Source organism: Anser brachyrhynchus (genome assembly GCF_964034855.1).
Source record: "Anser brachyrhynchus genome assembly, chromosome: 11".
Lineage (NCBI taxonomy): Eukaryota > Metazoa > Chordata > Aves > Anseriformes > Anatidae > Anser > Anser brachyrhynchus.
The window spans coordinates 13,653,630-13,676,570 of record NC_137706.1 but is presented as its reverse complement, the minus strand read 5'-3'; the positions used below and the strand labels follow the sequence as shown (position 1 = coordinate 13,676,570).

The window sequence follows — 22,941 nt, the reverse complement described above, 5'->3', positions numbered from 1 at the left end:
AAAAAAAATTTACTGTTTGGCAGCTGAAAATCTAGTGTGGATTTTAAACAAGAGGCTTGCCCCTGTAGCAATGTGGTAAGTTAGCTACAGCTGACTATGTATCATTTGACACACAAAACTAAATAATATTCACAGTATAACTCTGGCTTTTACAATTTTTCATGCTCAAGACTTGCCAATAGGAAACTATCACGTCTTTAATAGAATCTGTGTATCAGAGCTATGAGAACGCTAAATCCTATTTTAACTCAGAATTGGAAAGGAGGAAACCCAGCTTCTCATTTTATTCTTCCATGTAATACATTTATAGCTAAAGGGAAAAAAAAAAAAAAAAAGGAAAATTATTTATAACAAAATCCTGATCGAGGCAAAAGTCATATAATTTCTCCTTGCTTTAATAATTCAGAATTCTGACCTGGCTTGCTGGAAGTTTTGTTGTGTTTCATAACTCAAAGGACAGTGATCCAGTTTAGAGTGAACCTGCACACTGTTTACAGCTTCCATGTCAAAACAGTGCCAATTTCATGGTTTCCTGTGGTTTGAATGTGATGTGGTTTTGGCAGAGCTTTCCCGTATTCATATTGGAAACTCAAAGCAAGATTCTGTGGTAAAAAATCCAGATGGATCAAACCCAAGCGAACAGTTAGGGGAACCTGTGCAGAGCAAAACAGCAGAGTTTCATACCACTTTAAAATGTATGTGTGAGATTTGCAAAAGAGCACAACGACTGGTTTTTATTACATAGTATGCAATACACTTTAATGCACGTACCATCTTCCTCTAAGAAGCAATTACTCCAGAACCTCAACGAATGGTCACACTTAGACTTTCTAAAGTGCTCATTTGGTGAGTGGGCTTAACCTGCTCAAACTGGAGCACGACTAGACAAACACAGAGCACTTCTGAAAGTCCAACTCTGTATTTCTTTCAGCTTTAACTGTATGCTTTCCTTTTACACTTCATCCATCTTTAGCCAGTGGAAAGAGAAGTTCAAATACTAGTACTTGGAGGGCTAAATCTTTTTTCTTGTCTGACTCTTTTAGACTCGTCAGATTGCTACAGAAGGCTCTTAAAACTGTCATACATGGGCAGCTGAAAGTTTTCCTGGCGTGAGGCAAACAGCAGCCTGTTTAGAGCCAGGGTACTGAGCTGCACACTTTAAGGTGTGCATATAGGCTGGATGTAGAAAGACGCTTTTTAGGGACTGGAGAGTGTGTGTAACTACAGCCATTTCAAGCAAGTGCAAATAACAGTGCATAATTGGTCCTAACTGTATAGGATACCTTGTGCAAGTTTTCCTTTGCAAACCTGTTGTGGTTACTTGTATGGTGCAATTTTTTTGGCTGCCTAAACATCTCACAAGCCGTAAACACAATAATCAGTCTGCTTCTGAATCAAGCATAGACCTATAGTTGTATGTATCTCATGTCCTGTAAGATCATAATAGAAAGAACAAGTTTTTGAGGTGCCTACTGAATTTTTCTAGCTTTTTAATAAAAAAGTGTGAACCAGTTTACATCATCATATAATCCTGCTCTTTGAGTAGTTTTGTTTTAAAGATGTGACTGATGAAGTACATTTTTTATTTTATTTTTTTAGAATAACAGTAGTTTTGTCAGTCTGTGGAGCATATAAATAAAACTAAAAGCTGTTTCAATTTGTTGTATTAAACTTGTATTTCCTTGACTTTGCAAAGTACCATTAAATAAGAGAAGCAGTCCTCTTTAAGGACTGTCAGCCAAGCATCAAATTGCTTATAAGCAGTATACAGTCGGACTTCAGGAGCATCACTCATGAGCCTGTGCAACCAATTCCACTTCCCTTCCTGTAACACAAGCTATATTCAGAGTAGCAGCATTGTAACAGGTAGGAGTAACTGGTAGTGAACAGAAATAATGAGTGCCATAGTGACATTAAAAAAAAAAAAGTCATGTAGGCAAATGCAGTTCTTTTAAGTCAGTGTTTACCTAACCATTTGGGCAGCCTCAAGTCTCTCTAGGCTTTCGAAAGTTACGTTTCATGCAAAACAAAGGTCAATGCAGAGCTTGAAGGAGCAGCAAAGTGCAAGCCAGCCAGCTGTGCATTTGATTTTTTTTTTAATTTTATTTTATTACTCAAAGTGAAGGTCACCCTGAACAGCAGGAAAACCCCTATTGTTTAGCGGCCTCTGGCTGTTGAGCACTGGGACTACTTAGAGAGAAGGGATTTTCAGGTGAAAGCGTAATGAATCTTACAATTCTAAATTTTGCTTTCCTCCTCACCTTCTTGGGGTCTGTTTCTCAGTCCTATAGCCTCCTCCTTCAGCCCTTGACCTGAGGAAACAAAGACAGCATCTTGACAAAGATCCTTCACTTGCTTTGCGCTGGATCGGAGCACTATCCTCTGTGTGTGTTTGTTATTAACGGTGATCGTTATCACTGCATTGCTGTGTTGTTTTTTTCCCCAGCACCTCTTAGCAATCCTGTCATACAGAAAAGATGTTTCAGACCCCGAGAACTTGTGAGGCTGCCATTGCCAGAGAGAAGTGACAGAATGAGCTGGTGGAGAAAGCAGTCTCCCTCTCACATTTCTGCCCCCAGGAATAAGACTAGGTCTGTGGTTGCATGAGCGTTTCTTTGGCAGTCGTACCAGCTTATGCAATCCTCACCTCGTTTCACCCTCTATTACTTTGGCATTTACAGCGTGAGTCACATTAAGGGGGCTGGTCCAGCCGAGAGCTAACCTAAGCAAAAAAAAAAACCCTTGGTTTTAGTAGAGATAGCTCTTTGGCCCACCTTATCATAGGGCTACTTGAACTCTGTGCTAGTGCAAAGGAGAAGCAGGGAATAGTTATGGATAAGGAGAAGACAGGACTTCAGGAGCAATAAAAGCATATGCCAAGCTGAAGTGGCTTTTTAACTGCGGCCTAAAAAACATGATTTGTTTGCAGAGTTAATTGCTTGCTCTATTTTTAACTCTCAGGATATGGGGAAGGATGGATATTTCTATTTCATTTTATACCCTTGGAGATTTTATTTTTCCCTGGAAATGGAACAATTGTCCGCTTGTTTATTGTACATTAATTGCAAACACATTGCAGCAACGGGAAAGCTAAACTGTATGTATGGTTTGAAATGCTCTAGAAAAGACAGCAGCTGAGACTTGATAGCAACAAATGGTGCTCCCAAGAAGGGTTTGCGTGTGTCATGGGCATGATTAATTAGAATGGGTCAGATATTCAGCGTAATAATGTATTTTCCCTTTTTGTTCTTGGAAATCTGCAGATGGGAAAAACAAATCACTTTAAATATGCATGAGATCAGATCCCACAGTAGGATCCATTTGCAAAGACCTCTTTGTTCTTAGGATGCACTGATGAAACTTGATGGATGTTGGGGTTCAGATGCAGGTTCGGGGTTGGAGGTTGTGAAGTGGTTGAACAACGCACAGCAGAGTGGAATCCTAATGCAAGTGAGAGCCTCTAAACGGCTACAAACAAAAAATCTCTGATGGCCCAGAAGATAGATAGAATTTAGAAAGAGGTAAGTAGAAAGAAAAACAGCTTTTGAAGAATACCTCCACTGTGTTTACACTGGAGTGTATGATATTCAGCTTGGAGCTCCAGGCAGCACAGCACATTGTAATCCATATATAACGTCTTCCTTCTGCTTCCTTATAGCTAAGGTGAGATGAGGAACAGGATAAAGAGTCCCATCCATGCACAAAGCCTGCTTGAGACCCTCATGTTGAGAAGAAGTCTTTGCAAACTGTTTTAGCTGAGTATATGAAGGATGCTGAAACTGTGGTCCTGTGACTGGAAGGAAGTGATGAAAACCAGAACCTCCAAAGCTTTCATTTTCAAGTGATTTAAAAATGACTAAGTCAATTTAGTTGCTAGCTGAAAAAGATTAATTGAGGTTACTTCTGGACAGGACTTGTATTCCAAGTTTAGTCTTGGCACAATATTTTATTGCCATATTTTATAAGTACAAAAAAAGTAGAACTTTATGATGGAAATGGTGACTGACCACAGCAAAAGTTAAGCTGATAGGTACCTTTTTAGAAGAAAAGACCATTGTGCTGCAGTTTTCAGTGGTTCATGAGTACTGTGGAAATATCACTCCATATTAGTTGAACAGAGGTTTGGATTGGGGAACCTGTCTTTCAGAACTTTCAAGTAATGTGTTGTCTGGTGGCGATGGTTTCATCATATGCAGTTTTCTATGCAGCTGCAAAACTTGCTGTTACCAAGCACAGTTTGTACACACAGACAAAATGTAGATGCTGTAGATAGAGTCAAATTGTCTGTAGAAATGAGAAAAAACAGTGTTAAATTCAAAAGAGGGCAATGTCAGAGACCAGTGGAGAAGCAAAGCAAAGCTTTCCATAGCACTGAACAGATGGAAAATGCTCAACAAACTGTAAACAACCATGTGAGAGACAAGATTAGGAGTAACTTCCCTTTGCAACAGATGCTCTTCCTGAAATTCAGCACAGGGTTTTTGTGCTGAGAGCTGTCTTATACCTCCACATCAGTTCTTCAACTCTGATTTCTGCATGAGCTTTCTTAGAAGAAAGGCGCTTCTTCTCACACACACTGCCAGCCTGTGAGTGCAGATGTGACTCTTAGGCATGCTCAGCATTTTGAACTCCAACTTGAATTTACGTTTCAGGAGAGGATCCAACTGATATGAAGAGTTGGATGAAATTCTTCCTTGGCTTCATGTGCAAAATTCTCCGAAGAGATTCAAAGACCGACTTGAGGCATGCCCAGAAACTCAGCTCTGGCAAATCGAGTGCCACTACACTTTAAATATCATCATCAGTAGCAGTAAAACTCATGATTAATAAAAAAGTAGTGTATTATCAAAACATTTAATTAATGGGATGACTTCTGCAATATATTAGCAAACCAGGGAGCTTTTCCTAATCTATTTGAAAATTGGGTCAGCCTGTTAATAATAATAATAAAAAATCTATTCAAGTTATCGGTGCCTGAAATTTTATACCAAAAAAAAAGTTCAGAAACGTCTTCTGACAGAATCTGTCTTTGTTCTGTTTTGCGGTGATTAAGATACTTGCCGAAGATAGATGTTTTTCTACCCAGAGCTGTTCAAATTCCTTGAAAAAGAAAAATTCTCTTTTGTTCATGTAAGCATGTCCTTGTCAAGACAGTTGACAAAACGAAGAGTGGTAGTAAAGCTTGTTTCAGAATTTATTCCTTGGCCTTTGGTTCTGAAGAGTACATTTATCAGAGTTTTATGCATCAGGAAGGTACTGTGCATGTGGAGGGCTGTTTCAACTGGCAGCGTTTTACTTCTTTATTTTTTCTTCTTACTTCTGTGAACTCTTTTGAGTGCATGAACTCTAAACAACCATCTGCCTCTGAAACATGCCCAGCCCAGCAGCTTAGGAAGTCAGAGTACAGAGAATTAAAACCAGATCTCAATACTTCAGATTTTAATGTCTTAGCACAGGATGACTGACCTAGTAAGACCATTAGCCTCTGGACAGGTAGGGAACAAGTTGTATTATTTTTATTTTTATAGAGAGAATTAATAGCTACATGTGTCTTTTATTCGGGGATAAAACAGCGGTTCATCATCCACCGTTTTCATTGAATGTCCATGAAACTTAACAACCTCTAGGATGAAGAGAAGCAGTCATCCCGTAAACAACATACGGTACCAGCAGGCAGGTGGAAGAGGAGGAGATGAAGTTTCCATATACATGATATGAGACGTCCTGAAGTCTTCTAAGTCTCTGCAGAACTGTCTGAACCTTGACTCTTAATGTTTTATGGGATTTTCCACCCAACCACACCCCGCTTTATTCCATGGAAGGGTGGAAGCCTGGGACAGCTGTGCCAGGATTATTGCACCTGCAGGGGAAGGGAACAGAAATTTTTGAAAACAGAAGCATTGAGTTTGTCCCTGCTTTTTCAAGATGTGAGTTCACGGTCTTGTGTAGAATGTACAAGTGGTTCATGTGAACTGGGTATTTCAGGATTCAGTCTGGTTTTATGGTGGAAAAAGCTAATTCTGGCAAGGCATCTTCTCATATTTAAATCCTGGAAAATATTCAGCTAATTTCTGACAAATACCAAATCACCACGTGTTACCTGTTTTTCAGCAAAGGTATGTGGTCCCACCGGCATTGCAGAGAATGAAGAGGATGTTTCAGATGTAAGGCTTTCCAAACCCGCCAGCCCATTTCTGTGCCATTGTTCCAAAGAACAAAAATCTGCCCACAGCTTTGTGGACTGTTTGTTCTGGTAGCAAGGTCACAGTACCAGCCAGAGATGGCATTTGAACTTGGGCAATGCCATGCAAAGGAATTAGTGTTTTTCTGCTGTAGACTGTTCAACTTGTTTTTACATGTCAGATGAAGGAAATGAGTGTTTTGCTTCCCCCAACCCTGTTCTGTTTGCAAGGAAATGAATTAGTACAGTAGATGCTTAGGAGCATGAAACAAGAAAGCTGTGCCGCTATGGCACGTACATCTTGGATCTCCCACTAATGTGCTTAGAAGTTATGCCCAAAGCCTCTGTGTTTCCCACTTCTCTTCTGTTGATGTTTGATTTGATATACTGTGGTTTGCCAACTCTGTCTGACAAAATAAAAAGCTTGGTGGGTGAATGAGGTTTGTCTGAATCTGTGAATGTACTGAGATCCAGAAGGAAGACAAGGAAACTTTTAAACATTCTGCGCATTAAATTACATGTATGGGACTTGAGGTTTCCTTTACAAGTGAATCACACAGTTTTTCGGTTGAAGTGGATGGAACAAATCATTCATTTGTGACTGTGTGAGCAGTGAATGTGGTTGCATGGTCTTACAGGGGCAAAGAGGAGCATGGAATTTAGCTTTTTGTGTTGTTCGTGCGAGGAAGAGGACTTAGGTTATTTCTGCCCTTTGACACACTGGACAATATCACAGAAATAGAAGAATGTAGTTTCCTCTCAAAAAAATAGGTACTTTCAAATGATCATATTTTAAATGTATGGTACATTTAATCTCTTTAACTTATTCCAAGAGAATTTTGTTTTGCTTTGGTCTCAAGGGTTGTTTCTGGGGAAAAAAAAAATCCCAAATGTTGGGAGAAGTCAGCTGTGCATAAAACAGTTCATAAAGTAACTCCTACACAAACACACAGATCCAGTGGTCTCCCTGCTGCTAAGGCACTTGGTATGGGTGGATAGTACTGGAAGGAAAACCAGTGATAATAAATTCAACTTTTAACGTGACTTTACTAATTATAATGGTTGTTTAAAGAGGTTAGTACATGTTTTTACAAAAATAAGGAAGCAGCTTTAGCCTAGTACTCTAAGACAGACTTATAACACCTGAATAGCATTAGGGAATGCTTTTAGGGTGGATTTTCAGGTGCTTGGGCATGCATGTGCAAGTGGGTTTTGTGGTTGTTATTTCTCTTTAGTCTTCATCATGAGTTTCTCACTTGGAAAGTGCCATGTACTTAGGTCTGTTATCACAGATGTTTGACTGGATCATTTTCAGTTGCTGGATTTTTTTTTCTGTTGTTGTTTTAATGTTCAATATTTATTCAACCTGCTCTGTTTTGTTATACTGTGTTCATACATGATGAAATATATGGAGTTAGCAATTTTTCCCCTTTTGAAAAAGATTAGCGTTTCACAAATACCTTACAAAAATGTTCAACTTTTTTGGTTAGCACGTTGCCAGTAAAGCAGTCCAAGTGTGCCTCGTGGAGCCTTTTGGCACTGGCCCTGCTTGCAGCCCACTGTAAATCTCGGATGGTTCAACGGAAACTCCTCAGATGCTGGGAGGGTGCAGTATTAGCTTTAACATCTGCCCTGTGGGGAAGCAGCTTTTCCTTCAGTCACGTTAGACTCCTGTGCTGTCTCAATTAAGTTAATACAATACAATACAATACAATATTTTACTGTTGTGTGATGAGTTGTAGGAGCAGGAGGAGTGGTGCCGTGGAGTGATAGTCTTCCACCCCAAGCATCTGCTTTCTTCAAGTGGGGGATAACTGGCTTAACCCATGCTGCTGGAATCTTTTCCTCCTTAGCTCAATCTCTTCTATTTCATAGTAGAGGGACAGCAGAGGCTTCACTTCCACATTCTTTTTCTATTCCCTGCCAGCTTGCTGGGACTGTGGCACCCACCTGCCCTGCCCTGGTCCTGCACAGAGCCATGTGGAGGGAAATGCTTCCCGTATGTCGGGACACTGCTAGCGTGGTAATGTGGCCTATCACCAGTTTTCTGTGATGTGATCACAGAATCATAGAATATCCTGAGTTGGAAGGGACCCACAAGGACCACTGAGCGCAACTCCTGGGTCTGCATAGATCCACTAAAAATCAAGCTGTGTCTGAGAGCATTGTCCAGACGCTTCTGGAACTCTGGCAGGCTCAGTGCTGTGATCACTGCCCTGGGGAGTCTGTTCCAGTGCCTGACAACCCTCTCGGTGAAGAACCTTTTCCTAACACCCAGCCTAACCTTCCCCTGTCCCAGCTCCATGCCATCCCTCGGGTCCTGTCTCTGTCCCCAGAGAGCAGAGCTCAGCGCCTGCCCCTCCGCTCCCCTCGTGAGGGAGCTGCAGGCCGCCATGAGGCCTCCCCTCAGCCTGCTCTGCTCTGGGCTGAACAAACCAAGGGACCTCAGCCGCTCCTCATGTCTTCCCCTCTAGGCCCTTCACCATCTTCATAGCCCTCCTTTGGACACTCTGTCTGTTTTATTGTAGTGCCTTAGATCTGAAGTTAAGTCACCAAGCATATTCTTCTTTCTGTTTTCATAGTGTGGAGACTTCTGCGTGTAATGCATAAATGTCTTGAGTCTTCAAAAAGAGAATTAAAACCTGTTACGATGTTTTGCCACATATACCGTATCTTCATTGAACTAAAGGAGTAGAGGAGTAGCCTATGTCAAGCAACCAGCTTCCCTGGGCATTTTGTTTTCTTCCTGCTTTCTTACCCTTCTTTTGTTTAAATTTAGTTCTGTCCACAGCAAAATATCTCAAAAAGTCATCCAGCATTCATTACTTATTTTCTCTAATGGGCTGTTCCATTGTGTGTCACTGGCTCGTGGAACAGACCACAGCCTAATTTCAGAACCAGATGATACTAATATTTACTAATAAAACATATATTCCAGTTATTTGAGTTTGATAATGAAATACAAATAATTCAGAACGCAAGAATTTGAAGCTTTTTTGGCAGAAGTGTTTTTCAGTAAAGCTTCCTGCTGAGCATTCAAGTGGAACAAATAGTTTAAATTAAAAGCTACTTACAAGCTTTATGTATTTATTTATTAAGCAGCTGTGAATGGTAAAAGAATAAATTGCATCTTAGAGTTAGTTTGGATGGCTTTCCTGTGGTGGGAGTTTCTGCTAATGGTACTTTGGAGTTTTCTGGGGTTTTAGATCCTTTTTCTAGCTGTAGAAAGTCTGCTTTGTCTTTGAGGAGTTTTGTATCTTGGGTCTTTGGCAGGCCTTAGTGTGATAATTTTCTTCTGCTCCTTCAAATACATCTGATAGTTGTTACAGAATTGCTGCCACAACTGTGCCCAGTTCATGGAGACATGAACTCAGTGGTATTTATTGGTTTAGAAGTACCTGTGGAGGTCAGAATAGGTCTTTCAGGCCTTACGCAGCATTTTAGCACGATAAAGCTGCTGCACAAGTTTAAATGGTCAATGCAAAGATGGAAAAAGAGAGGATCACCATCCCACTTTACAGGTGGGGAACTGGAAATAGAGAGAGAGTGCTGTTGTATTTTTGTATAAGGAGAGCTCAGGTGTATGACCTTGCAGAAACTACTTCAGTTAGCACGGTGAATATTTCCCATACGTAAGATAACTTGTTGAGAGTTCCAAAGACTTTTAGTCCTTCCTTTTTTTTTTTTTTTTAACGTTATAACTTAACTTTTATGATATGCTTTGAATTATTTGCTTGGGATTTTTTTGGTCCATTTTTTCCAGGTCCATCAGTGCAGAAAATTGCCTGTGATCTGTAATACTATCCATTCAGATAGTCCCTTAAAGTTAATTCAACAGCGTGTCTTAAAAGCCCACATAGTTTCATTTTTAATTTAATTAAAAGGATGCATATTTGCCCAACACTGTGGAGAATTACATGATGCAGTCTGGCTACTCAAACATGAAGGCAGTCACAGCAGAGACCTTTTGGCCTCATGAGCTTTTATAAGAACAAGTTGTATTAGGCTAACAGCTATGTAATGTGAGGGGGTTCTTATTAAAAAAACAAGGGGGGATGGGGAGGAGGTTTTTCAATTCCCCCTTTGCTGGTTAGTGTCTCCAGTTGGTAAGCAGGGGACAGACAGATTTTAAAAATAGCTACATTTCAATTGCATTACTTCGTCTCTTTTGAAAAAAAAAACAAAAAAACGTTGCTGTTGATTGGATCGGCTCTTCATTCTATTATAAGAATGTCATAACTTGACTCTAACGCTTATACAACGCCTTTTGCAATTAGATGATGTAAACCTTAATATCACTAGAGAGGGTCAAATAGTCCCCCTGAGGAGCTAGACCAGTGAGAAAAATGAGCTTTGATGGCTTATATTTATAAATGGAACATTATCCATCATTAAGGATAGGTAGTTCAGGATTTTTTTCATGAGTGCAAAAGGAAAAATGAGCAACAGAAAGCATTTTGTGGTTCTAAGTAGCATCATGAACGTGGGGTATTCAATTTAAGTGCAGTTTATTTTCCTCATTTGGGCTAATTCATTTCAGGTTTTATACTGGTACACCAAGAGGTTATCACTGGATTTAAAGACAGATAAATCAGCCACCCAGTCTTTAGTCTTTTTTTGGAAGTGTAGTCGTACATTTCACGTATAAGCTGATTATGCCCCCATAAGCACAAAGTTGCCATGAGACTTTATGGACTTTCTGAGAATCACTGTAGATTATGTTACTGAGAATTACTGTCTACATCTACAGTGTGTGATAACTGGTATTGCTTTTGTGAACTCGGGCCCTGATCCTGACTGCACCTCCTGCTTCTGGCTGACCAAGTGAAAATAATTCTCTTTTGCTTCAGTTTTTTCATCTCTAAAATAGGAATAAGGGTATGGATCTCCTTTGAATGTTACTTTAACGTCTGCTAACAAGAAGTACATGCTTGCAGCTAGTTATTTGTTTTGTATACTGATGTATTTGCTTATTGATATATTAGTGATGCTTTGTAAAGTGGGATACAGTGCTGCTTATTGCTATGTGATAAAACAAGTGCACAAGAGCAGAGAAGCCTTATGCCTGTGAGAGCTAAAGCAGTTTCATAACATTTGTGTGGAAGGCACTCATCTTCAGAGCAAGAGCAACCGCATTTTATCCATGCCATCCCATGATCTTCTTGGTTGATATGAGTGCAGAATAATGACAGCTGGGAAGCCCTTTGTGGTCCCTGATTTTGTTCCTGGCTGTGTAAGGCTGACTGATTTAACATTTGCGTGATATTCTCAAGGGATGTTGGCATATCATCATCCCTATGGCTTCATTCTTCTGGATGCCTGGGGTTATTCTGCATGGCGTGGTTACTCTGCACAACACACACTGTTGAGCAGTCGAGCAACATCCCGACTCGATGCTAGAAGACCTGCATACATGCAGTCTGTCAATATGTCCAGTTTTCCTTGTGAAATGGCAAGTGGGACATGGGACAAAGGCAGGGAAGAGCTATGACTTGTTCCTCTAGGTCCCTAGCTACGAGATTCCACATGCACCTTCTCTGCATAGCTGAGAATTATTGAATGCTGGAAGCACTGCTGTGTCAGTGGCGTTTGTGCCCCATTTGGCTTTGCGTGTTGTCACCCAGCAGAGTCTTGTCCCATGCTCCTGGCCCTGCTATGCCCTGTTCCACCCAGGTGCCACCTCCAACCCTCCCAGTCCCACAGGGGGCATGGGGAGACACTGGAAGCAGCATTTATTTCCTTTGCCCACCTCTGCGTGCTGCTGTCACAATCCTTTTTGGTAAAGCCTAAGGATTAAAGCTGCTTTGTATTGAGCCTCTTGGATGCCTGAAGATCCCAGGAGGGGTTGGACCATGACATGGAATCCTATACGGCAGCAGAGAGAGGTATAAATGGTGTATTGCTGTACAGCCTTGGAGGTAGGGTGAAGTCTCTGGTGGGAAAGTCACATCATCTCTGCAGCCAAACCAGCTGGGAAGCAAGGGCAGGAGGTGTGCATGGGGTTGTGATTGTTTTCCATGCAAAATCCAAGGACTCCTGCACCCAGAGGGGAGACAGCCTGGAGAACAGCCCCCAACAGCACCCAGACCCTCAACCACTTTCCACGCGTGAATTAAACCTATGTGTACACTCTCAACAACGCAGCTCCGATACTTCACATAAATCTGAAACGTGAAAGAGAAGTGCCTCCCGTCTGGTAGGAACCCATCTGTTCTGCATCCTTCCAAGTCCTGGCAGCTGTCCCGCGTGGCGGTGCTGCGTCTGATTCAGGAGAAAGTGAGTGTGTTAAGGAACGGCAGTGCCAGCGTGCTGGGGTTGCTCGTGGCAGGGCGATCTGGTGAATGAGTTAAGCATCACGAGGTAGCAAATGTGTTTTGTAAAAACAACCTCATCAGGCGCTTTATTTCAAGAACTGTGTGTTCCTTGTGACTTCTTTGTGTATTTTAAGTGCTGTTAAGAATTGGTGTTTTTGTGGTAGGTTTAAAAGACCGTTATGAAGTAGCGGTGTTAAAATAAACAACAGATTAGCAGGTACTGCCTGTGAGATCTGCACTGCAGCCTCTGAGGGGAGTGAGAGGAATGCTGTAAAATCAGTGTTGGCTTTTGGGTGCACGCTGTAACTGGTGCCAGTCAGGTGATTCTGTCCCTGGTTTGTAATACGAAGTTTTGATGGTCATAAGTCCACCTATTTTTGAAATATTTAGGCTATTCTTCTTGCTCGTGTTTGTGCTCCCCTTTCAATGAGGGGCCAAAGAGGCATTTTTCGTGGGTACGGTTTTACTAGGATTGTGTTGTTCAGCGTGTTCACTCCATGTAGTTCCTATTTTGGTGTTGAGATGCTGAAGGAATGCTCTCTTTTTGGAAGGTACTTGGATGGCCAGCAGCATATTTCCGGGCTGTGGCAGTTTCTTCTCAATCTGAGTGCATATTGTTTTATTTGTATATTGCAAGCGGCCTCTGGTTTTTATGAACATGATTTCCTGGAGGGAGAACACCCATATTGTGTTCGTATTTCTATTTTGATTCTTAGCATATTTGTAGATCATCTGTAATTTTTTTTATATTGGGATCCACAGGGTGGAAGTTTATTTATTAAACTTAATAAAGCTTAAAACACTTGCTGAGATGCATTAAACATGAGACATAACTGCATCTCTTACTATTATAATGGTATCCATTTTTAAATTGTCTTTTTTTCTTTTAATTGTTGATTTAATGCAAAATAATTACTTTGCTCTGGCATGAGTTTAGCAAGAGTAATTTAAAATAAATTGATGAATTGTAGGCTATCTAAGCTTATTGACAGTATTTTGTTTATGTATTCATAATGCATCTATTGTTTTCAAGAACAATTCTGTCAGCTGGTGTAAAGCTGAATTTTCAGCAGTAGTTGGTGGATATGTGCAGACTGGTAATGGAGAGGGGGCGAAAAAAAAGCGTTAGTTTTCTGGAACTTGGTTGTTTGTCCCAAGCAGTGGACAAGTGGACAACATCTTGTACCTGCTGGGCTGTTGTTGGAGAATCAGCCTTCCAACCACCGCTGCTGCCTTCACATCTTCACATCCTTCCTATACCAAAATACAGTAACAGAGACCACTCTGTGATGCTGGCTCTCCTGGATGACCAAGTCTTTTCTATGTTTCCTCCCTACAAAATCATAAATGATAAGTAGTTCATTTGCAGGGTTGCGCTTCTTTGTGATGGGCTGGCAGCTAGTAGTTGAGAGTCCATATCACTGCTGCTGCTTTCTGAAGGCTTCTCATACGAGCAGGGAGCATCAGCACAGAATAAGGCTTTTGTTTTCTGACATTTCAGTTTGCGGGTCAGCTTACGTTTGTATCTGTATCCAGAAGTTTCAGTACCTTGACCATCACTTCTATTTTATTTTCATTATTTCCTCTTGTTTTCCTGCATCCCTGTCTTGCTTTTTCTGTTTTTGTAGTAAGATAAAGATGTTTTTAGTTCTCATAAGAATTTTTTGGTGCAGTATTCCTGCGTTCTGTTTTTCTTCCCTGAGTAGCCTGTGGAGTGTTTTTGATGAACACAGAGTCATCTTTTGTTATCTTGTCCAAACCAAACTTAGTTTCACCTTCATTTTATTTTGCCTGGAAAGAAGTGTGTAGACAATCCAGTGGCAGAGAATAATTATGAAATATCCGGCTTGTTCTTTCTAAGGCAAGAGACTATCCTCTACAGCATGAAGTTTGCTGGGTTGCTGAAGGTTATTGTTTTGAAGGCAATGTGAGACTCCTTCTATTAGTTCAGACTGTTTCCTTATCAACTCCAAGATTCTGTGCAGGACAGCAGGTGATCTACTCATGAGCTGGAGGAAGATGGAAAGTTGTATCATGAGCTTTGCCAACAGTATTCTGGTGTGCATGAGGCCAAAACAAACCTATTCTGAACCAAGAAAGCAAGTAGAAGTAGCCTTTGGATGCAAAAGAAGGATATTTCCATGCTGCAAACTCCAGTCCTGGGTCTGGGTACCATATGATAGTTTTTGAAACAGACAAAGTAACTTGCATGGAATTTTTTTCGGAAGAATACTCTCATGTAACGGGCTGTAACGGGCCCTTCTTTCTAATTACAGACTGGGGGATTCTTAGGAACTGGAAATCCAGCAGAGAAAGCATTTATGATAGAGTTAGGTGTAGATGCCTATGGAGTTTTGGATCCACCAAAAAAAATAGAACTGAAAAACTAACAAAGAACAGGCTGTGTTTGATAATCGGACTATAAACCCTAGCACGCAGTGCTTATATGTGGAGGAACAAATTTTCTAGCAGGCTGGTGCTATTGTGTAAAGATGGATTTGAGCCAGACTTCCAGATTTGAAACCCCATGAATGCCGGTAGGCTCAGGCCAGGCTTTGGCTTGGGTTCATCTCAAGCATTGCAAGCACAGAAAAGGTATTTGAACATTCACAGTAGCAATTGGAGGTCCAAAAGGGGAAGGTATCTGCATAATCCATTCACTGCTTGCACATACAAGGGGCTTATTACTGCCAATTTGAACCTTTGTCTCCTTGATTGTTACGAGAACATTTTTAGAGCATCTTTGAAAACATGCTGCAGCATAACACAAAGGGAGCGCTCCTGGCATGCATCCTCGCTATTTGAATTGGTTGCTTAACTATTCTCTTCAGTGGGAAGAGCTTTATTTAGCTTCTCTAATTTTACCCAAATAATAAGTCTCTTGCACATTGTCCTCAACTATGTGGTCCCCTCTGACAGCCCTTTCCTGTAGCAACAGCTGAGATCGGGTTCCTGAATTGCGTGGTGGATTCAGAGGACAACGGGTACATTACAGTTTAAGCAATGCTGCTGTCCGAAAGTGGACTCTAATGGGTAGATTTCAATAAATTATCAATTATATCCAGACCAACTGGAGTGATTTATGTGTTGGTTTTAATAAGCCTTGCGGTCATGTATTCACTTTCACTTTTGCAGCAGAGTAAACTCTGGTTTCCTCTGAATTGTGCAGCTGCTGTAAATGGTAACAAGGCACCAGTGTCAGTCACAGACATGCATCCTGTGCTTGCTGTGTCTGAGGGTTGTGTCTGAAGCTGGAGAGGGGAAAAGTTGCACGTGAAAGTGAACTATGCAGTTACCAATTTATGTGGAAGCTCATGGGGGATTCAGCTGGGGGTGGCACTGAATGGCGTTTCCCTGTTGAAATTGTTCTGCTTAAGAAACTAGAAGAAGAAAGGGAAAAAAATGCACGTACGCACTGTTCAGTTAGAGGAAGTTGTCAGAGCATCCTAAAATATTTCCTATTAATGAGAATATAATTGCCAACTTTTACATCAGATGTACTTTATGCAGGTTTCCTGTGGAGAAACCTAAATGAGCATTTATCACTACAGAGGCATTACTAGTGTAGAAGACGCAGGAACACACAGAAATACGAATATTTTATGGTTCTGTGACAGAGCTATCACCAGAATGTACCATCTCCTTGAACTGAGCTGCACGTGTGGCACGAGGTTGTGATGTACGTTAGATTGCTTGCCTGCAGAGTGGGACCCACTGAGGTCCATCATGTGAGCAGCTGCAGTGAGTTGCAGATGATATTAAAGCAGGTAGCAGATGATTTTGCAACTCCGTGCTGGCAGGAGTGGAGTCCCCTTCCCAGAGTCAGGCGTGGAGTGGCAAAGAGCCCGGGGAGGAGACACGGCTGTGACTCCTGCCTTGAGCCCAGGTGAGGTCGTGTTGTTGCAGCTGCAGATTTTCACAGCAGTAAGAAGCTGTCACGAATATTTCCCTGCGCAGCGTGGCCACACTCGTTGTGTGTAAATCTCATAGCAGGTTGTTTCTCAGTTTGCTCTACCAGACACGCTGCACACCTGATACCACCGGTACTATGAACTTAAAAGCTCCAACTTTATTGAGAGCCCTGTTATGCCATGTTTTAAGAAATCCCTCTTATTCCAGGGATGCACTGGCAGACTGGTTTGAGCTAAACTGAAAATTTTATCCTTGGTCTACTCAACTATAATTCTTTCCCCTTTTAATACAATTTGTTCATAAACTTCTAGCAATATGTAAGACAAATTGCATGTTCTTTATCAAAATTGGTGATATATTGTTACAGCACACATGGCAGGCTGTTGAAACAAACTGCTGAGAGAGCTGTGTCATAATATCTATGTATCAAATATTTCTGACTCACCCCCACCCCCTGCAGTTATTTTGTAAGTCAGGGCAAAATTTAGACCGCTGTTTTTTATCTGGTACATACTTCTAAGGCATTGCTAAACAAAAAGTTAATCTTAAAAACTATGACTTCTTGTTGGGGGTTCCAGGCTTGCCAAAGGAACTTGTGTCAGCAATTTTAAGCTTAGCAGCCACGTAGCTCTGAAGTATATTTATAGATGCTCTTTCCTGACAAAAACTGCGAAATTTCCAGTGGCTGTTTGAGTTACGTTTATAGTCACAGCTTTTTGTTCACTAACATCACTTTAAGAATTATAGAACATAGAATATAGAAATGAAGAATATAGAAATGAAGAAAAAACTGGAGTGCACAAGAAACAACTCTTCTTTTATTTACATGTATGACAAAGTCATTGGGTTCAAAGAGAAAAGCACTTTTAATGGTTTGACTGAGCACGCATGCTCATGTGGACAGCTGTGGGGTCCTGCACATATGCGCATCTTTAACCTGTTTTGTACCGATTTTATTCCCATTCTTGGTTGGAGGTAAATACTTAAAGCAATTCTGAAATGCATATGGTTGGCAGTAGAGTTGTTTCAGAACTTAATTTTTGGACAGAGACTTTTGAGTAAGTCTGGTGAGGGAGACTTTGAATATATTCTGTATTTCTCCAATTTAGTACAGGCAGAGTAGGTTATATTTCTATAAATTTGGATACTGTCGTATCACAGTAAAGGCTTTAAAGTCATAGGCTTGTATCATTTCAATAATTGAAAGGTACTGTACCCACCATAAACATGTGGGTTTGCTCATGGCCTGTGTCATCAGCACTGGTGGCTGTAATTTAGTTGTCTAGCAGCTGTTCCACTGCATTTCTCTTGGCCACTGTCACTTCAGTGGTGTGTGGAGCCCTGAAGCGTTGTGGAGCTGGGCCAGTGATTCATTGCTAGTCCATTTTTGTAATAAACAACATTTTATATTCATCTGTTAATGACTGAGCTGTAAATGCAAAATAGAGGTTTGTCAGTTCGTTGATAAGCAGTAGGAGCCTAGATGATACCCTTACCCTGCTATTACTGACCTGAAGCTTTTTGTAGTACTCACTGCCTTCTGCTTTGTCTTAGGAGTGTGGAAAGATTAAGTTATGCTACTGCTTTGCTACCTTTGTGTTGTTTTTTTCCTGAAGACCTCCCCCAGTTTACTGTAGGAACATCGGCTCAATTCTGCGTCCGTTTGTCCTCTTCTCATTGCTGTGTTTATGGAGCAAGGGGCTGAGCTTCATGGTCAGCTCACACAGATCAGCAGGGTCCGGCCATGGACCTTGCACAGAGTCGTGGTGAGTCAATTATCTCACAGATCCAGCTGAAATTTAACTTCAAAAAATACTGATGTGTCAGTTTTTGATCAACTCTGAAATGGCCGTACCACAGGTGCTGCTGTGACATATTTTGTGTCTCTTCACCAAGGAGAAAAACTTGGTGTTACATGTTTCTTATCGTCGTTATAAGCCTGTATGTGTGAGGTGTTGTTACGATGGGGATTCTGGAGAGACAAACAAGCACAGGGAATGAGAAGCAGCCATCAGAGAAATGCCTGTTGCTTTATCCACACTTCTGGTAAGGAGCAGAGTAAGCAGATCAAGTCAATAAGCCATTCTTGCTGTAATTGCCTGCCCTACTTCCAGACATTTGACCCTGGCTTGGAAGCTGGTCTAGGGCCAGTCAAGAAAAGAGCCATCACTCTTGTGACTCAGAGTCAGCTTTGCTGAAATCGTTAGTTAAGCATATAACCAATGTGAGACCAGGATCAAGCTGTTTTGTTGTTTGTTTGTTTGTTTTTTCTTTTTTTTCCCCCACAGCGACTAATGACATTTAGTTTATGAGCTTATTGTCATTTTATAGTAAATGGGATTCAATTTATGTATTAAATGTTAGTTGCTCTCCCTGGCTTTTCTAGGACGAATCCTGGACTTGAAGACTGGAACGGTAAAGAAAGAGGGTCAGCAGTCCTCAATGAGAATGTGCATGGGATCGAGACGCTCTTTCATTTGCAGGATGAGGTATGTATACACTCGATGTTCCTGTTACAGTCCCTTCTCAAATTATAGGCTCCAGACATTGTGTTGCACTTATTTGACCTTGTTTAAAAGCTGAAGCTGTAATGACACATTCCTATTAAGAATTTCCAGAATGCTTACTTTTGTAACTGTAGTAAAACTGAAACTTGTTTTCCTTCATGATGAATGACAAAGCAGTACCTCATTTGTGTTGCAGTTATTTTTATCAGTATGGGGTGTTGTATGCTTTCCCCAGAGAACTGCATGACAACTTCATCCCTGGAATGTAAGCCATTGTCTCTTCTGGTCAAATTATTCGAATCAATACTTTGGGAACTGAGCTTTCGCAAGTGTAATGAAAGCCCAACTCTGTGTATTTTTCCAACAAACCAATAATATTAGAAGAATCTTGAAGACAAACAGGAATTCAGCTGCAAACTTGCCCGCTATGGAAGAATTAACCTAAGCCTGGTATGAATTAACCAGATGTCAGCTGGTTGATTCTAGATAAATGAGTAATTGTTGGAGGATTTTTATTTTGCAATTTTCCAGCTTCTCCTGTATTGCTTGGGCTTCCTAAGAGGTCTGCCTGCCCAGTGGTTCTGACTAGAGCTTTGTGGACACTTTTATTGTAGTGCAAACTGGATAAAATGTCTATTGCTGTTGCAATAACTTCCTCTCTGTGTGGTTGGGGGGGAAGTACGTAATTGCATCTGCAACCTATATCCAATATGTACTCTGAGAACAGATGATGTAGAATTTGTTATAGAATGGAACACACAAACCAAAATACTTGACACGTTACAACAGATCCATGTGCTTCTGTTACCTGTGGTGGATATTCTTCCAGTCATGCAAGGAGTCAGAATATATGGCTGTTAGGTGCCTTTGTAAGGGGCTTGTGTACTTCATGCCTGCAACATCAGACTTGAAAGAAGCTGTAGCTCCTTTTATGCCTTGGCATCCTCGGTCCATGCAAAGAGTCCCTGTGCTTTAGACTTCACTCTTTTTTGTAGTGATATATGCAGGGTAATGGCCATAATTTAAACAAATAATGAGTGTTGGAGGATGCAGTAAGAAATGTGTATTTCAACAGTAGCGTTCATCAGACAAGGAGAACACTTCAAAATTGAAGGATGAGGGCTACGCTCTGAAGACCGGTTCTCCTACTTTTTTTCTCAGTGCTCTGCAATATATGAGGTTGCTGCTCCTGCTGATTTTAACTGTATTTGGCCTTTGAAATTCTGAATCCAGTATCATGCACGCATCCTCTCAAGTAACGTTAATTGTAGTTTTCTCTATTGTAGCTTGTTAGGAAACAAAATACGGTGGCTTCAGACAAAGATTTCTTTAGAGACGTTAAGTCTGATATTTGCTATTTGGTAAGCATCTTTTCTTCTCTAACAAGGAGACAGCAACCCACAGCCAGTGCCAAGGATGGTTAGAGCTGACTAGTTAGGCTTTTGGATGTTATTTAGCAAGGCTGATACAGGGTGAGGAGCCAGGAGATGTCTTGAGATACATTTCTGGGCGTAGCAGCTGTGGTTGGCCAGCATGGGCAAGATGCTGCTGGTTGGCAGCGCCTTGTCTCTTTTGAAAGACAGCAGCCTGAATCCTGTGGTGTTACTACATTTAACTGCTAATTTCACGGGGAAAAGAAATACAGCCTGGCAGAGAGACACTTGGAACACTGCTTTGCCTTCCTCCAAGCTGCACATAATAGTCATGTGAGGAGGACTTTTTTGTGCAAAGAAGGCCTAATGTCCTGTTTACTGTTTTTCCCCAGCTTTTAAAACGATTCAAATTGCAGTTATTTTTTAACACTGATTCTGGAAACTCCAGTGCATGAAAGTAGTTTTAGACATTCCAATAGTCCCATTGTTTTTGTAATTCTAAATCTTACTTTAATTGTTCGTTCATTCTCATTGGCAGTGAGTGGTAAAAATAAATAAATAAAAACCTTGTTAGAAGAATGATCCTCAAATAATGTGAACTTTCCTTGGGATTACTTCTTTCATTGTTATTGTTCTTTTTGTCAACTGCAAATGAACTGTTTCAATCCTTCAAACTATTTACTTAGCTTCAAACGGACTGTTAAAATTATGCAGTTACACATAGAAATGCCACAAAATATACAGGAACAAGTGTTAAACAAAATTACTTGTCAGTAATAAATAGTCCATTCTTGCAAAGATTAGTTTAATATCTAACAATGTTATAGCTGGTGTGTGGCAGTTGTAATGCTCTGTCCAAGAAAGCTACTAATACACTGAGATTTTTTTGTGTCGGTGTGTGGGGACCTGACTTATATTCTTGTCTAGTCTTCACCCTTTTTGTAATTTATATCTTGAAGTGTATCTATTCTTAAGCCACTCTTGGAATTTCTGTTTCAAATAGTCCTTAGGTTTGGGGGGTTGGAAGGGAATCTTTATTTTTCTTTATAACATAGAGAAAATATTTGTAGTATACCCAAAAAGCTTGAGCTGTGAAACTCGCAAGTTCTAAGAAAACATGTATCTGGGACTTCCTGTCAGAAATAAATATCCATTATGGTCTATTTATGCATACTAATAGAAATCTTAAAATGCATTTTCATCTTAGGTATTTATGTTCATTTTTGAGCCCTTTCAAATATGAATTTACTTCTAGGTGTGGAAATGCTCCTCTGGATCATTTACCTCTGAACAGAATAACCACCATGAGAAAAAGATACAGGTACTATTACTTAATTTACTGCAACAGTCAGTTGCCATAAGCACTCTCATTTTTCCACTGGTCTGATGCTCAGCTGAAGAGTACTACCTGGACAAACATCTGCGTTAGCATAAAGTGTGAAGTAGCCCTGGGTCACAGGGGAGGAGAGCTTGCCACTCAGCTCAGCCGTGGCAGAGTCACTGGATCTTTTTGCAAGCTGTTAGCAAGTCACTCAATTTATTTGTCTTAACCAGCACCATATCTGAAATAGGTTTCATTATATTTCTCTGAAAAGTATTGTGGAAAACAGGTAAGGTTTGAATAGCATTGTAATAGAGCTGATGTTGTACAAAACTCTAGGTTGGCTGTTTCTAATATAACTTAAAGTTAACGATAAATCATTAGTAGTTTTAAAATGTAAAGCTATAATGCATGTCAATCAATGTGATGTTTTTGTGTTTCCTTTTCATTTAGGAATGGCCTTGGCCCAGTAAAAGAAGGCGAAGCACAGTATGCTGTTGTCCATTGCACTGGCTATATCAAGGCATGGCCACCAGCAGGTGCGTACCTTGTATGTGGCATGCAGCGCACTGTCTGCAGAGGGAGTTGGAAACATGGCTCAGGATCCATTTGCTGGTAGAGAGCCAGTTTCTATCTGATCTTGAGAAGCTTTTGATATCAAGCAATCAGCAGTTGTTACACTCTCAGAATCTCCCCATTGTTCCCTGTGAAACCCTTCTCAATTTTATTGCCATGGAGTGCTGTAGGAGTTGTCATTAACGTGGGACCACAGCAATTGAAGCCAAAAGTTTTCAGTCTGATAGCCCACATAAAAATGGCCAGATTTTAAGCAGGTGAACACAGAGTGCTTGTACCTCTACAAAACACCAACTAGTGCTTTTATGTTTAAGTACCAAGTTGCAAGAACCCACATATGAAAATGTGTAATTTCAATTTCGGTGCATAGGTCTTCACTTCAAAGTGGTGGTGGAAGTGAAGAACATTCAGCGTTTGTGATAAGTTCTCTATTAAGGCTGTTTTTCTGAGAAACAAGTCTTGATGTGTTTCTTTGAACTACAGAGAAAACGTTTACCTTCTGTAACTTAGTATTGCACATGGGAATATTTACATTGGAAAAATTCAAAGAGGAGACAATGGAGTTCATCCAGACATCATCATGAACTGGGCTGGCTGACCTTGGCATTTGCAGTAGTTGGAGAGCGCTGTTTGCAATATGACAGCACCTGGCATGAATCAAGCCGTGAGTTGTCCTGCCCTTTTGCGGTTGTATACCACAAGCATAAATCACATTTATGCAGGGATGAATGCTAAAAGTAGTTTGCACCGAGTCTGT

At 40.8% G+C, this 22,941-nt stretch overlaps 1 protein-coding gene across 9 annotated transcripts in view; it reads left to right on the top strand.

The window, feature by feature from the left end:
- Positions 1 to 22,941, top strand: part of ARNT2 (aryl hydrocarbon receptor nuclear translocator 2) — a 107,396-nt gene that overhangs the window by 39,884 nt on the left and 44,571 nt on the right. For all 9 annotated transcript variants that reach the window (XM_080607440.1, XM_080607439.1, XM_080607442.1 and 6 more), the window contains 3 exons: positions 18,794 to 18,896; positions 21,543 to 21,608; positions 22,062 to 22,147. In XM_080607440.1, the coding sequence (XP_080463566.1) occupies positions 18,794 to 18,896; positions 21,543 to 21,608; positions 22,062 to 22,147 (255 nt within the window). The remainder of the gene's footprint in view (positions 1 to 18,793; positions 18,897 to 21,542; positions 21,609 to 22,061; positions 22,148 to 22,941) is intronic.